General features: G+C 38.4%; 1 protein-coding gene across 1 annotated transcript in view; it reads right to left on the bottom strand.

The window, feature by feature from the left end:
- pafah1b1a (platelet-activating factor acetylhydrolase 1b, regulatory subunit 1a) overlaps window positions 1-14,462 on the bottom strand; it is a 43,944-nt gene that overhangs the window by 19,120 nt on the left and 10,362 nt on the right. Inside the window, exon 2 of the mRNA XM_084125748.1 lies at window positions 12,354-12,594. Coding sequence (XP_083981874.1) covers window positions 12,354-12,385 — 32 coding nt within the window. The 5' untranslated portion in view covers window positions 12,386-12,594. The remainder of the gene's footprint in view (window positions 1-12,353; window positions 12,595-14,462) is intronic.

Below are 14,462 nucleotides of genomic sequence, written 5' to 3' on the forward strand. Positions count from 1 at the left end.
TGCAAAATTCAGAATAAAATGAATGTGCAGCAAGAGAGTCTAGGTCTAGGCTACTATACGTGTTGTAGCCATTAAATAAGCTAATTTAGTTTAATATTTGTTAAAATATTTTAATGTTATTTTTTAATTTATGTTGATTATGAAAAGTGAACCGCACGAGTAAGATAGGATGCGCAATATCGAGAGACATGGAGCGGGTCAGACATGATTTTGACCACTTCAGTTTTGTTTTGTAGAAAGACTTTTTTGAAGTGAATTTTGTTTTGTATAAATTGTATCTTAATTTTAATAATTTTTTTATCAACCAACTGCCTGGATTTAATAAATAAATTTAATAAAAATAAATAAAGAAGCAAATATAGCAGACGATAGGCCTAATCATGCAGGCGCCCGCGCGGTCACTTGCATTGCTCGTGAACTGGAGCGCATCTCATCCTAATTTAACGAAACTCAGCGTAGGCCTCACAGACATGAAATATATCTTAAGAAAGCTTGAAATGTCTTTTTAACAATTTAAAACGAAAAGAAATAGGCTACTCTCTGATTATGTAATCCATGATGTGCATTTCTCTCTATAGGCGCGTTCACTACGGAGATGGCGATCGTCAACTTCATCTTTACAGCTGTTGTTGCTGTTAATAAACTAAAAATAATAGGCCTATAATTTTATTAAACAATAAATTTAATGAAATTGTAATTGTATTAAAAAAGCAACAAAAAAAAATCCTGTTTGTTTTTTTTGTTTTGTTTTTTACCTATGCTAATTACGCATTAAATTCAGGTAGGCTACTGAGTCGCTGTCCTCAGTGCCCAGAAAAGCGCTGAAACGGAGATGAAGGGGAACCCGTTTTTATTTATTTATTGGCTTATTTTAACTGGCCCATCCAGTTTTCAAAAATCAAAATCCTTGATATCAAAATCCTGGCGCTGCTAGTGCTTCACAGCGGTCTGTTATCAAGAAATAACAGACCGCATTCCACATTGGAATTCAACCAAGACATGTAATAATGTTTAATAACTTTCAAACGGTAGAACCTGTTCCTTTATAACATAGCCAAAGGTCGGTGTATTTTTGCTTTATACATTTTAGGATTATTCTCAAATTCAGATTGTGATAGGGGGGCGGGATTATTCGGCAATTTTAATCGGACAATTTGACCGGAGAGATTTAATTTTGTTGGACATTTCATTTTTTTCCGGCCAATGTCCGGCAATTACCGGACAACGGAAACCCTGGTGACAACCACAGTTAAATGCAGGCGTGAAAGCCCTGAATTCTGTGACTCATTCTGTGTGTATATTGTATACAGTAGTCAATTACGCATGTGCAAAACGCTGCCATCGCAAAGCTTTAAGCAAGAAAAACAGATGACAGCAGTTCAAAATAAATTTATTGAAAACCAATTATGAAACCATCTGATAAATTTCATTAATTACTTGTCCAGTCTATGTGCAGTTCATAAAAACATAACTAGCATTATATTTTGGATTTCAATTAAATAAGGTAAATTTTAGTTCACAAAATAATGAAATTTATGTCATCATTTACTCACCTTCATCAGTCATTCCAAAATTATGACTTACATTCTTCTGTGGAACACAAAAGATTGATATTTTGAGAAATGTCTGATTTTTGACTACCATACAATTGGAAGTTAATGGGGTGTTGCTTCTTGCTTGGTTCCCAGTGATCTTCAAAGTATCATCTTTTGTGTTTCGCAGATAAAAAAAAAAAAAAAGTATGCAGGTTTGGAACGAATGAGGATGAGTATCCCTATTAAGGATGAGTCAAGATTTTCAAATATTCGATTAGTTGATTTAATAATAGAATATCGAATAGGTTGTGCGTAGGGCTGTCACTTTTGTGAAAAAATCCTGTTCGATTTTTGAGACATAAGTGTTCATTGAATCGATTGTAAAATCAATTTTCCATGTCTAAAGACGTTTCCATTTAAAACGGCAAATATGGGCAAATCCACGGACAACTAACAGGCATTAGGACGAACGTAAAGAGGGCGCTTGAGACACGCACAAGTCAGCAAATATTCCTGATGATTTATTGCCGTGAAGTTTCGTGCACAGTGACAAACAGGAGTGCAACATTCTCGAAAAACAATAAGCAGAGTGGACTGCCATAACATCAATGAAAAACATCACTGCAGGCTTCAACATGGCTGTGTTTACGATTAGAAATGTCAAACAAATTTCGCCTATGTAGGCGATTGTCTGCACACCAGCAGAATTCACAGTTTTGTTGTAAAAAGAGACACATTATGCAGAAGTATAATTTGCTGTTATGTGTGTTTGTCAGAGCCTGCAGTTGCTGTGTGACACGCGTTCGCTGCGGGCGTATCGTGACGAAATGGACACATTTTCGAAACTTGCGTTGTTTGGTCCGATCGATTGTGCAATCGATTTTCTAACGTAAAGTGACAGCCCTAGTTGTGCGATTATTGTCTAAAAAAAAAAATCCCTGTGTTTTCGGTGCTGATGCAATGGTGACGTGTTCATCGAGTTCATTATACCAAATGATTCTGATGACAGACTCAGGGATTTCAGAATAACTAAAACAACATTTAAGATGCTGTGCAATGAAACTGATCCACTGGTTAGTCCAGTTATCCAATCACATCCTCTGTTGAGGAAAAGTCACATGAGTTTTTTCATCGAGAGATTTCATATTCGGTAAATGTGATTCCATCATAGTTCATATGACTTCGTATCGGATAAAAAATAAATAAATAAATAAATCCACCTCAATTGTAATAAGTTATGTGCATTTTTAGAATAAGTTTTTTATGTGATAGGCCAAGCTTTTACATTCACTTGATCGCACCACAGTTCCAGTGCAACCAAACTCAAAATCACCTCCTACAGGTTCGGTACTCAGGTGCACTCCCGGGTCCGCATGACAGCTTTCACATTACCAATTTTGAACTAAACTGCCAGTGTAAAAGCAAGCACCCTTACACCGCCATTTTCTCATTCATTTTCAATGTGAGTCGGCGGCGAGCTCCGGCGAGGGCGGCGCGTCTTGGGACAACAAGAGCGGCGAGAAGAGTTGAAGTCAGGTCAACTTTATGGCAATGAGCTATGACGCGGTTCGGCGGCAACCAATCGGAATGTAGAAGTCCTCCGCTTGAGAGGATTCCAGAGAACGCAGTAAAATAATTCGATCTACATTAGAGCATCCCCAAATCTTTCTACGGCGTCGTTGGCAGGGTGGCGAGAGCGAATTTTGCCGCTCTCGCCGGTGGCGGTGTGAACGCACAGTAAGTCACAATTATCATGGTTTGTCTGGTTGACATGAACACAAGCTTGCTCTCTCAGTGAAGTCTTTGAAAGTATAGCGGGACTCTCTCGCTGTTAGGAAACTCTTATGAATTCATAAGATTTACAGACAAGAATTGTAAAGAACTGTAAATGTGTAAGTTATGCTCTGGAGAAAAACGATCCTGAAAATCATTAAACAGCAAGTGCAATCTGTCAAAACACATCAAGCAGCCCACGTGAAACTCTGCTTTATGAGCTTTTTTGACATTAAATAAAATGCTTGAATAAAGAAGAGCTACAAAGACAACCATCCTTAACTGCAATTTCTGCCCAAAGTCACTTTGATCACATACAAAGTAAAGACTTTATTAAATCTATGTTCAGTATATCATTAAGATGGCCACAAGATGAAATTTCAATATTTCATCATGCATGACGTGGAAACAGACAAGTACCAAAGATTAGTGTTGGCAGGCATAAGTAAACAAGCAAGCATTAACAACAACAAATTACTTTCAAATAATTCCCATAATAGTCCTCAAACACCTGACCAACCGCTTTTGAATAAATGTCATTGAAACCCTAGATCTCTAATCCAGATGAATAGGTCAATAACAGCAAGCCACAATAGATTTTTTTGTGATACTTCTATCTGCACAGTCGCAACACAAATACAATATTGGAAATTATACTGTAAATGGCAAAGAAAAGAAAACATTGTGAACAAACAAATGAGTGCTCAAAGCTCTGGGCTGGTATCCATGGAAACCGAGAAGCGACGTGGCGAAGAACCTGAGTGGGCAGAGATGCAGAAGACAAGGAACAAAAGATAATCTTCATTTAGAGAGGGCTTCCTCAAACTAACCAAAGAACTGTCTCAAAACATGCAGAGCTGCCTCTCTAGACAGCATTTTTGACTGGTGCATACAGCCCTATGATTTCCAAGATCTGGAAAATGTGGACGGAATCACGGATTCGTCATAAAAAAGGAATTCACTGTATAATAAATTTGGATGATGCATTACACATGTTTTTTTAGCATCTGCCATCTTACTATATGAGGACACTCCACATGAACTTCAACCTCATAACCCCTTCACACAAACGCATCTCAAGGGCGTTGGGGTTTGTAGTGTGTTGTCGTAGAAATTTCGGCAGCTAAAAATGCCATTTTCTATAAAACCGGTAAAATGATGCTACCCTCTCGTTCACTGTTCTGCTCGCATGCTCTGATAACAATAATTTTCTCTGCTCTGACTACCCCCTTATTTGGATAATTGGTCAAAATAGATTGTTAAATCTGATTCTTCTACCATTTTCTATCATGTTAGTGTTACTTTCAATAAAAGTGTGGTTATTTTATTGGCTTGTATTTTTTAAAGTTCAGAATCATTAAAATATTGAATTTAATTAAAAACTGTAATATTAATATACAAATTATACAACAACAAAAAAAAACTAAATTAAAATAAGAAATAATTATTAAAAAGTAATTTTTGGTTTCAGTTTTCAGCAAATGCGTCCAGAATTATTGGTTTTTGCTCAGAATTTTCATTTCGGTGCATCTCTGGTTGCATTCTCCGGTATTTTGTTGTTGTTGTACCAACTAGGGCTGTCATTAATGATTATTTTGGTAATCGAGTAATCGGTCAATTATTGAGTAATTGGATTTTTTATGTGATAATAAAAACAGACCTAAACAAAGACCTAAACCTTTAAAATGACTTAAAATACATTTAACAACGAGGCAATAATATTTGGTTCAAATAAAGTATCAAAAGTAAGTAATCATATGGTTTTATAGACAACACTGTTGAAATGCATAATATAAACAATCATCTTATGTACATTATGCATTATAACAAATGTCTGCAGAGGGCGCCAATGGCCTTGTCTTGTTACACTTTACAGCAGATCAAATCCTTGTTTAATACTGGCCAAATGACATTTAATTCAAATTTTTACTTAATCTTTATTATTTGGCATAAGCTTTTATGTATTAAAAATTGAATACTCTAATTGAATCGAGGAATCGTGACAGCCCTAGTTGTTCCATCTCTTTAGTTCCTTTTTTACTGTGAAACAACAACCTGGGCCAGTGTAGCCACATTGTGGAACAACTGATTAGTGCAAAACAAATTCAATGCGCATGTGCGACGTATACGCAGTTACAAAAATCAGGCGGTACACACACTATTCAGGTGACGAAATTTGTGTTGTCCAAACATACTTGGACCCTCGCATACACGTTTATACATTTAAAAAACAAAAAAAAGGAATAGGCTACTTTGGCCTTAACACTGTTTTTGATAATATATCAATCAAAACACAGAATCCAGAATAATAAAAATATCCAGATAAACAATTTCCGAAAAAATAAAACATTTCATAACATTTCATGAATTCAATTGATTAGGCATCATTTTTGATTATTAAAATTCAATTAAATCATTCATTCAAAATAGAATCCAGAAGAATGCAAAATAAAACAGGGAATTTGGGAAAAATAAAACCAATTTCACAATATATATCTAATAGCTAATTTACTGATGCATTTGATCTGTAGTAGTATGCTCAGGACCATATGACTGAATCTGCAGCACAAGAGCAAGTCCTCATCAAACGTCAAACGATAAATCTCAGGCAGGGCGGTGGCAGAATACATGTGCATGTAAAGTGAGTAAGGAGAGCGGCTGCAGGAGAAGAGATGAGCAGCATTACCTCATTCTTTTTGGAGGAGAGTCATCTCGCTCGAACATCATTTCCGCTAAGTGCTTGCTTCCGGATCCACATCACCACTGCCAGCAAGACAGCATCCCGTACCCCTCCCACATCGACTCCACAAACCCAGTGCATCTCTCCTCAGTAAACAAACAAGTCTTATCAGACTCAGATGATCCCCTGTGGGTATACCTTGTCTGGCTGCCTCTAGGCGTTTGGATTTGCTTTGCTTATTATCCAGCTGCCATCATGTATCAGAACATGGCATCACAGGACTGCAGAATGAGTCCCTTTGCAGGCTTTGAAAGTTGGCAACCTTTGTACAAACCCTGTACATGAAACAACATGGCCGACAGAAAGTGGCTTTCATCAAAGCCAGCACTCTCACTTTGTGGCTCTATCCAGGGATTCTACGGGAGCATTATTCCCTGATAAAAGGCTCCTAAACAGAGGTTGCTGCAAGTCTGCTGAGTAATCATACACAATGTGTTCTTGAAGCATCCAAGCAGGACTGTACACTGGTTTCCAGTAAGAACCAGTTAGACAAAGCTTTTCAATAAATGTCAGACCATAACAAAAAAGCTCTCAAATCGGATGACACTAAAACTAGAAAACCCAAGAAATAATGCAGGAACCACAGCATATCTAACATTCTGACCTTATCAGTTCTCAAAAAGCCTCGTTAATTTCATCTACACTACATGTCAGTGAATAGGTCAAACAATGCCTGTAATATGAACAGGGAGCTAACTAAAATATAAAAAAAGAGCATGTAATAATGAAACCATGATATAGACACACATGAAGCAGATATTGGTGCATTGGTAAAAATACGGCTATTGTTCAAACCAAAGAAATTTTATTATGTAGCCTAATTATAACAATGCATTATGTAGTGTTGCATTACAGTAAACAACACTATATTGCTTACAACTAGGGATGCAAATTATCGATTAATTCATTAATCATTAATTGATTGACCTTATCGATCGATTAACGATTAACTGATAAGCGGCTATTTTCCTGAGAATGTAAATTTCTCACGGTATCAATAGTGTCTTTAACATAAAAAGCAAAATATTGCTTATAGGCTACTGAATAAAAATGCATGTTATATTGCTCAATTGATGTTTTATTGTAACAGTTGGGATACGGTACAGATAATGGCATTTATGTAGTTTAACAAAATAAATGATCTACAGAAAATTAAAATACATAAAAAATAATTGTGCACTGGCTCACCTGTTGCATGTGAAACATTAAGCAACATAAAATAAATTTTAAATAAAAATCTACATGGATAGGCTTAGCCTACAATATTAAGCCTACATATAATAATCTATCTGGTAAACTACTTGAATGAAAAACTTGAAACATTAGCAGCAGCAGCACTTATAATCCCCCTTGGTCTGAGAAAGGTATACAGTAAGATTACTAGACCTGGAAACTTCAAATATAGAACTGAACAACTTAAATCATCCCTGAGGAAGGTGACAGTAAAATTAGAGGGCGTCCCTCGTTTACACTGTCAGTGAAATGTGACCAAATTCCGATTTTTTGCTCACATGTGACACAGATCCGATGTGTTCTATGACAGTGTAAACAGGAAAAAAACGCATGCATTCGGATATATCGAGATCGGTTTCAGGCCTCATTCATATGTGGAAATAAATCGGAAATAAATGTGCCAATGCGGCTGTCATGTAAACAGGCAGGTCGGATTTTCTGAGGCATTAGGCAACGTCTCCGCGGTTTAATGACGAGAGAAACCCACGCGCATCTGCAAAGGGACGGATGACCCGACGAAACGTTGTGTCGTCATAGGAGAGGAATGTGGACAAACGTTGACACAACATGTTGTACACAAAATTTCGGACCCACTGCTCCTCGTTAAAGCCAATATTTAAAGCCAGTAGGCTCCCACCAGTCCTGAGATCTCTCTCACACACAATAACTGAAGCATATGCGCAATGGTGGCACTTTTCGTCCTCCTTCGCCTCAAATTTTAAATGCTCCCACACTCCACTCCGTTTTGACCACCTCATGTTTGGTTTCTTTTTTGCCGCCTCAGGTTTGTGTCGGGTCTCTCGCCGCCCGCGAGAATCTCGTGTCACGTTCGTAATGTTCAATTAGCCGACAATTAATTTAATTGAGTAAATTCTTGTCGACAATTAATCGATAATCAATTAACCGTTTACATCCCTACTTACAACACAATATTGCTTACAATTAGGGATCTTTTTTTAAAGAAAAAAAAAAAAAAAAAAAAAAAAAAAGTGACTAATGATTATGAATTTAGTTTGAGATCAAACACTGATTCCCTGCAGAACTGCCACAGACATGGATTGGAGAAAAGACCTGAACCATATCTAGGCACCACCAGAATATTATACACAAGCTGATAAAAATGGTGACTGCCATTTAAACTGAAACTGAAACCCTATACCCAGAAAACGTGACACGAGAAAGCCAAAAAAATGAATGAAACATACAGACAGTCTTATTTTAGTGATATGATGAATGTGGGTTAATTGCAAACGCTCCATGTTCTGGCAGTTCAGAGACGGCAGACCTTGAGCTAGAGTGTGTAAAGGGCACATGCAATTGGATGTGTGTGTGCGCACAGCATGGGAGTGTTGAACCAGCTGTCTCACATACACATGCACAGTGTTAATGAGATTTGGGCTGCTCCGCAGAGGCCACGCCCCTTAAGACGACTAGCAGAGTGGGGTCTTAGCACTAATGCTGTGTTTTTGTTTACAATCATTTGAATAAGTCCTGAGCCATGACACAATCTCACGAATGCACACACACAAGCAGGCAGGAGCAGAGGGATTTCCACACTATCGGGAGGAAGCTTTAGATTACGCATTCACCTTCCCTCGCCACAATGAAGGAGTGGCGGTTGGCATAATAATCTCTGACTGCATGTGGCACTAATGGATGTATTATGTGTGTAAAGCTTTGCTCAGCTCCTCCTCAGGAATCTCTTAATCATAAACAACTACACTACCAGAAAATTGCATTCAAACACCCCCTGCCTGAACCTTTTCTTAACATCTCAAATATGTGGCATTTCAATTACCCTATTTCAGCCATCTACAATAACATAATAAATCTCAATCTGAAGTCTAGACTGACTCTAGAGGTGCTGACGTAGCATCTAAGTCGATGGGTGAAGCTCCTAAGAGCAGCAGAAGGGCCATCACCTCCTCCGTGTGCCAGTCTGCAGATTAAATCCATACTGGTGATAGGATTCCTGCTGATTGGCTGGCGGCAGCTTCATCAGAGCTCGCCAGGGGCTGGCAAAGAGGCTATGCTTTAGAATGAGGTGGTCTCCAGAGCCCAGGCCTGCACACACCTGCCACACCTACAGCACATCACAACACGAAACCTACTGCTGTCACAATGAAACTTCACAACCATGCACAATTTATTTAAATCATTTATTTTGACCATGTGTAAAAGTATGTTTCATTTACATTGTTTGAAACCCTGCTAAGCTGAATATATTTAAATAAACTAACAACAACAACATTAATAATAATTATTATTATTTATTGAAATAATATAAAAATTATATATTTATATTAATTTCAAACGTAGACAGATGCTGAACCTTACATGAATGGAGTGCTAGATTTCAGTGCTGAGGTGATTTTGAAGGTTAAGAAGGATTATTATTTAGAGTAGATCAGCTACAAATAATTTCACAATTAACTTGCAAATCTGTTTAATTAGAATAAAATCCCAAAGCCAAAGGTAAGAAAGTAAGATCTAATAACAAGATACAAGGAACACAACCAAATACAGACAGCCTGGAGCAAGATGAGAGCACATTTCATCTCAACCGCAGAGTCAACAGCAATATTTAGCTCCTATAGGAAGACCTGACATATGAGCTCACACTGAGAGAGTTAAACTCTCGCTCCAGGAGAGAAATGACTCCTGAGACAATGGAGAAAAAGCAAACCTTCCATCAAAAATACCCACATCTCACATGTGTCTACAGAGCAGTGTGCTGTGTTTATTTTTAAAACAAACCCTCACAGTCTTCAATCTGCCAAGCGTTCAATGCACAGACACAATGTGCTCTTGTATGAGTGACTCCATTATGTCTTTGTAACTATATATAGCAATTTTAAGATGTTGTGCAACCGTATGACCAAGATAAACATCACCAGGAATCCTGACACAGTTTTCTTAATGCTTTATAATTCTTAATTTTTTAAAGCTGCAGTCCGTAACCTTTTTGGGTTAAAAATTATCCAAAATAAATGTTTGAGCAAGTACATAACCAGCCAGTGTTCAAAACTATCTGCTTGCCTTAGCTCGATTCCAAACGGTAAGCTTGCAATAATGTTTTTAATTCCAGTGGTACTGGTGGATTTCCGCGGGAAATTCGAGCATGTCATTACATCACATCCGTACACATAAAGGCGGTGTCTCGGCTAGTAGGCTATGTTGCGTGTGAGGATGTTGGAGGTGGAGATTTATAGCCTTTTCTCACAGCACTTGATATAATTAAACTTATAAATTTGATGGCGGATCCAGAAAGATTCAAACGACAATCACCAGTGACAACTGGAGATTCGCCCGTTGTAAAACGCAAAAGACTTCGGAGTGGCTACAGAAAAAAAGAGGCTGCAACCGGGCCCATGCTAAAACAAGGATAAATATCGGAAGGGCATTAAATGTAGTCATGCAATGCTGATGTTGTTAAAATTAACAATTTGAGAACAAAGTATAATTTGCACGGTTTGACGTGATATGATAAGCGATCGTTAGATTTAATCAGCGCGATTTACTGCAATGTTTTTTTCCCTTAGTTGGTCAGAACAAAAGTGGATGTTACCTACTTGTTCAGATGACATTAACCAGTGAAAATTCTTATGTTGGTCAAACTTCCACAAAGTAGAATCTGTGATTCCGAATGATAGTATCCACACCGGCGCGGCGACTGACAGCCGAACATTCTCCTCAAAACAGTGGATTCATCCGCGCTGTGCCGTGCCGAGGCACAACCCACGTAAAGTTGATAATTCCGCGAATAACTGCAATTGCAGATTTCGAACAGAGATGGCGACAAAGAGGAAAAACTACGGACTGCAGCTTTAAATGAACAAGCAAATATATTTAAAATGAAAAAAACCTAGACAGGCAAGAAAGAAAAATAGAAAAAAAAAACAAATATAAAAAGTGGGCCAAGGAGAACGATTCTTACAACAGACAAACTCTATGTTCTCCAGAAAAGATTTTTAAATAGTTCAAGTATCATTTCTGTATGGCCAGCCGCTGTGCTCTATGTATTGAGAAAAGCCTGAATAAAAAGAGGAAAACTGTTGAGACAGGCAGTCAGCTTGTCAATGCCTCCATTTCCCCTCTGCTTTTGTCAAATGAATCCAGCAGTAAGTAATGCATCAAGACGCCCCCTGGTATTCTATCAGTATTCACAAAAACTGTCCAGCTTGCTCCATTTGTTGCCAGTCTAAAAGCACTCTTCACATACAAGCTAGAGGTCTATGAAGGGGAGAAGTTAACAACCTTTCTGCAGTTTTGTCATTTTTCTTTTTATCCCAACATTAAACTTCTAACAGAATATCGTTGCAAACATATTTCGAACTTCTTTTTACCTAGAAGCGAAGAACGAAAAAGAACTTTGCAGTGAGTATATCAGGGTAACCGTGACCCTCTAAATCAACAGCCAAACACAGAGAGAAAATCTGTATGTCTCACATTTTTTTTAGGATAACAAATGATAAGCTCCTGCAATCAATATCTTCATTAGGTTGTTCACTGAAAGCCAGGCTACAGCCTGTGCTATGGAGGAGGGGTAAACAGCTTTACATATTCAACTTATTTTAATCTCTCTCTCATTACCTCATACCGATGATTAAATGCTCTTATCTGTCCAACTCATGCATGTTCAAAGGTTAATTACACCGTGTGTGGGACCTCAGGACAGATTTATCCTCATACAACTGCAAGACAACTCAATAACCAGACCAACAGTCCTTTTTCAGATTAAAGCAGCACGTGGCGTCAATGTATCTAAAACATTTCTCACAGTGGTTAAAAGCTCTCACAAGCCTATTACAATGATCTCCATCCTGATGAGACACAAAAGGATTGTTTATATCCAGGCTTTGTCTGTAGTCATCTTCTCATTGATTCCTCATGACAGTGAACCAGTGATCTTTTCAACTGTCAAACTCCAATAAATCTGTACTGTCCTTCACTGTTATCAAAGTTGAATGAGGTACGAGCACTCAAAGACGAGGTCAATCACACATTCATAAATGTATTTTCAATTGTGTGCTATCACAGTGGTGTGATTGAGAAGAGATCAGAGAACTTACAGTTCGTCACGTTGCCTCTGTGACAGCACCATGGTGGCGGTGGGGACGGGGCGGGGATGGGGGTCAGGTGTAGAGTGTGCAGCAACTGCTGTCTCCTTGGCAGGAGATCAGAGAGAGGACGCCGGGTCCGGCTTGCAGGGTGGTCAGCAGCTCACCCCAAACACTTCTCCTTAAAGACGGTCTCCAGGAACACCACGCATTGACAGCCTGCAGGCATCTACCAACCAGACAGTCCTTGCATCTGTAAAGAGAAAAAAAAAAAAAAAGACACATTCGTTATTCACAATAACAGGACGGAATCAGAATGCAAATAAGTGCAGTCCAGATGCGCAGTGGTCATACAGGCTTAAGGCAACAGTGGAAATTCGCTACTGACCCTGTTCCTCTGAAAGTAGCTTTGGGGGCTAACACACATTTCATATCAGGTGTTCCATCTGCTCTATTTCCCCCAGCACGCATCTCATTCTAGCCTGCATTCAGTCCACCCTATCGGCTGCCATGTGGAGCGTTTTGTTACGGACTCCTGCTGCCCCTGTCAGGAGCTCTGAACACGTGTAAAAGGGACCGCTGACCCAGATTTTAACATCAACCTACTTCTGCACTCCAGTGAGATACACAGTTTGACAGCAACAAGAAGGCCTCTGATTTTCTCTCAGCTAAAAGAGAGATCACTGTGCAGTATGGATGGAAAAAGTACTGCTACTTTACACCAATACAAGGCCTATTACAGCACTAAAGCCAAATGCACAGATCACAACAGCTGGTCATCCACAGTCAATAGGGTTGGGTATAGAGATGAAACGGTATGAAAATTTCATGTCACGATTATAGTAACCTAAATTATCACGATTATCAGTGTTATCACGGTTTTGTTAAAATGAAATGAAAATAACTGATATAGCCCTACACACTGAAAACTTAAGTTTTATATTTGAAAATCAACAAACGACAAATAAAATTAGCAGCTCTATGCACTTCTAAAGTCTAAAAGCATAAACTTTTTTTTGTCATCAAAATTTATATAATGAGCAAGTATATCATCCATTTTCCAAACCATGTTTTTGTCTTATCCTGAATCACTACGGTACGCCTGTAATAAGTGTTTATATTAGGACTATTTTAGACTGGTAAGGGTCGCATCGCAGCGGAGTAACCTGGTACCTGCATGACTCGTCACAGACATAAACAGAGAAAAGTAGCTCCGACTACAATGTTCTTCCACAAGACGCATGCAGATTTGTTTAACCGCTAGAGCGGCAAAAGTTACATACGGCAGCTTTAAATTATATGACCGTTGTCAATAGCAACGCATTATAACAGCGCACATACATGTCTCTTGCAACACGGTGGACGCGCTTTCTCGTTTTATTCATATGCAACTTGCCATCTTGCGTCTCAGTTTTTGATTGTATTGAAAATGAAATCAGAGGACTTTAGTATTAATACTACTGGGCAATTGTGACATTTGAACTCATAATGACAGCTGAAATGTCTCAGTAAAAATAAACTTCTTACAATATTTATTAATTATTTCCCCTTTTGCAGTGATGTTTTATTTTTTTTTGCATGTTCTGCATCCTCGATTAGGTTTCCCTCAAGACTTTTGCAAAAAGCAAAATATAAAACCTCAGTTTTGGTCCTCTTAGACGGCTGAAAAATATCCCGAGCACTGTCACTGCCTTGCGCCATGTCTTCTCGAACATAAAAACAATGTTGCATTCGAGTGCCTGTGTCAGACTGATGCTGGCTAGACAGGATTTACCGAGATAATTACATTTTAAATGATGATCCTAACCATCAGAACATTTTATCGTGGTTTATCGTGAAACTGGTAATCGTTTCATCCCTAGTTGGGTATCAATCACTACCTCATCATACAATATGCATCATGATACATACGTCACACAATACGATATATTGATGTATTCATGTGTAAACAGTAGGGCTGTACTGTCCTAGTCGATTAGTCGATTAATTGGTCGATACGTTCTGGTTCGACCAAAATTCTGATTGGTCGATTTTCTGCCGCGTTTATTTCATCAGTTTTGCCGCGCTGAGGCGCGCTCATTTCATCAGGTGGAAAGCACTAACTGCTAATGGGGGTGTTTT

Source organism: Abramis brama (assembly GCF_963993115.1).
Source record: "Abramis brama genome assembly, chromosome: 10".
Taxonomy (NCBI): Eukaryota; Metazoa; Chordata; class Actinopteri; order Cypriniformes; family Leuciscidae; genus Abramis; species Abramis brama.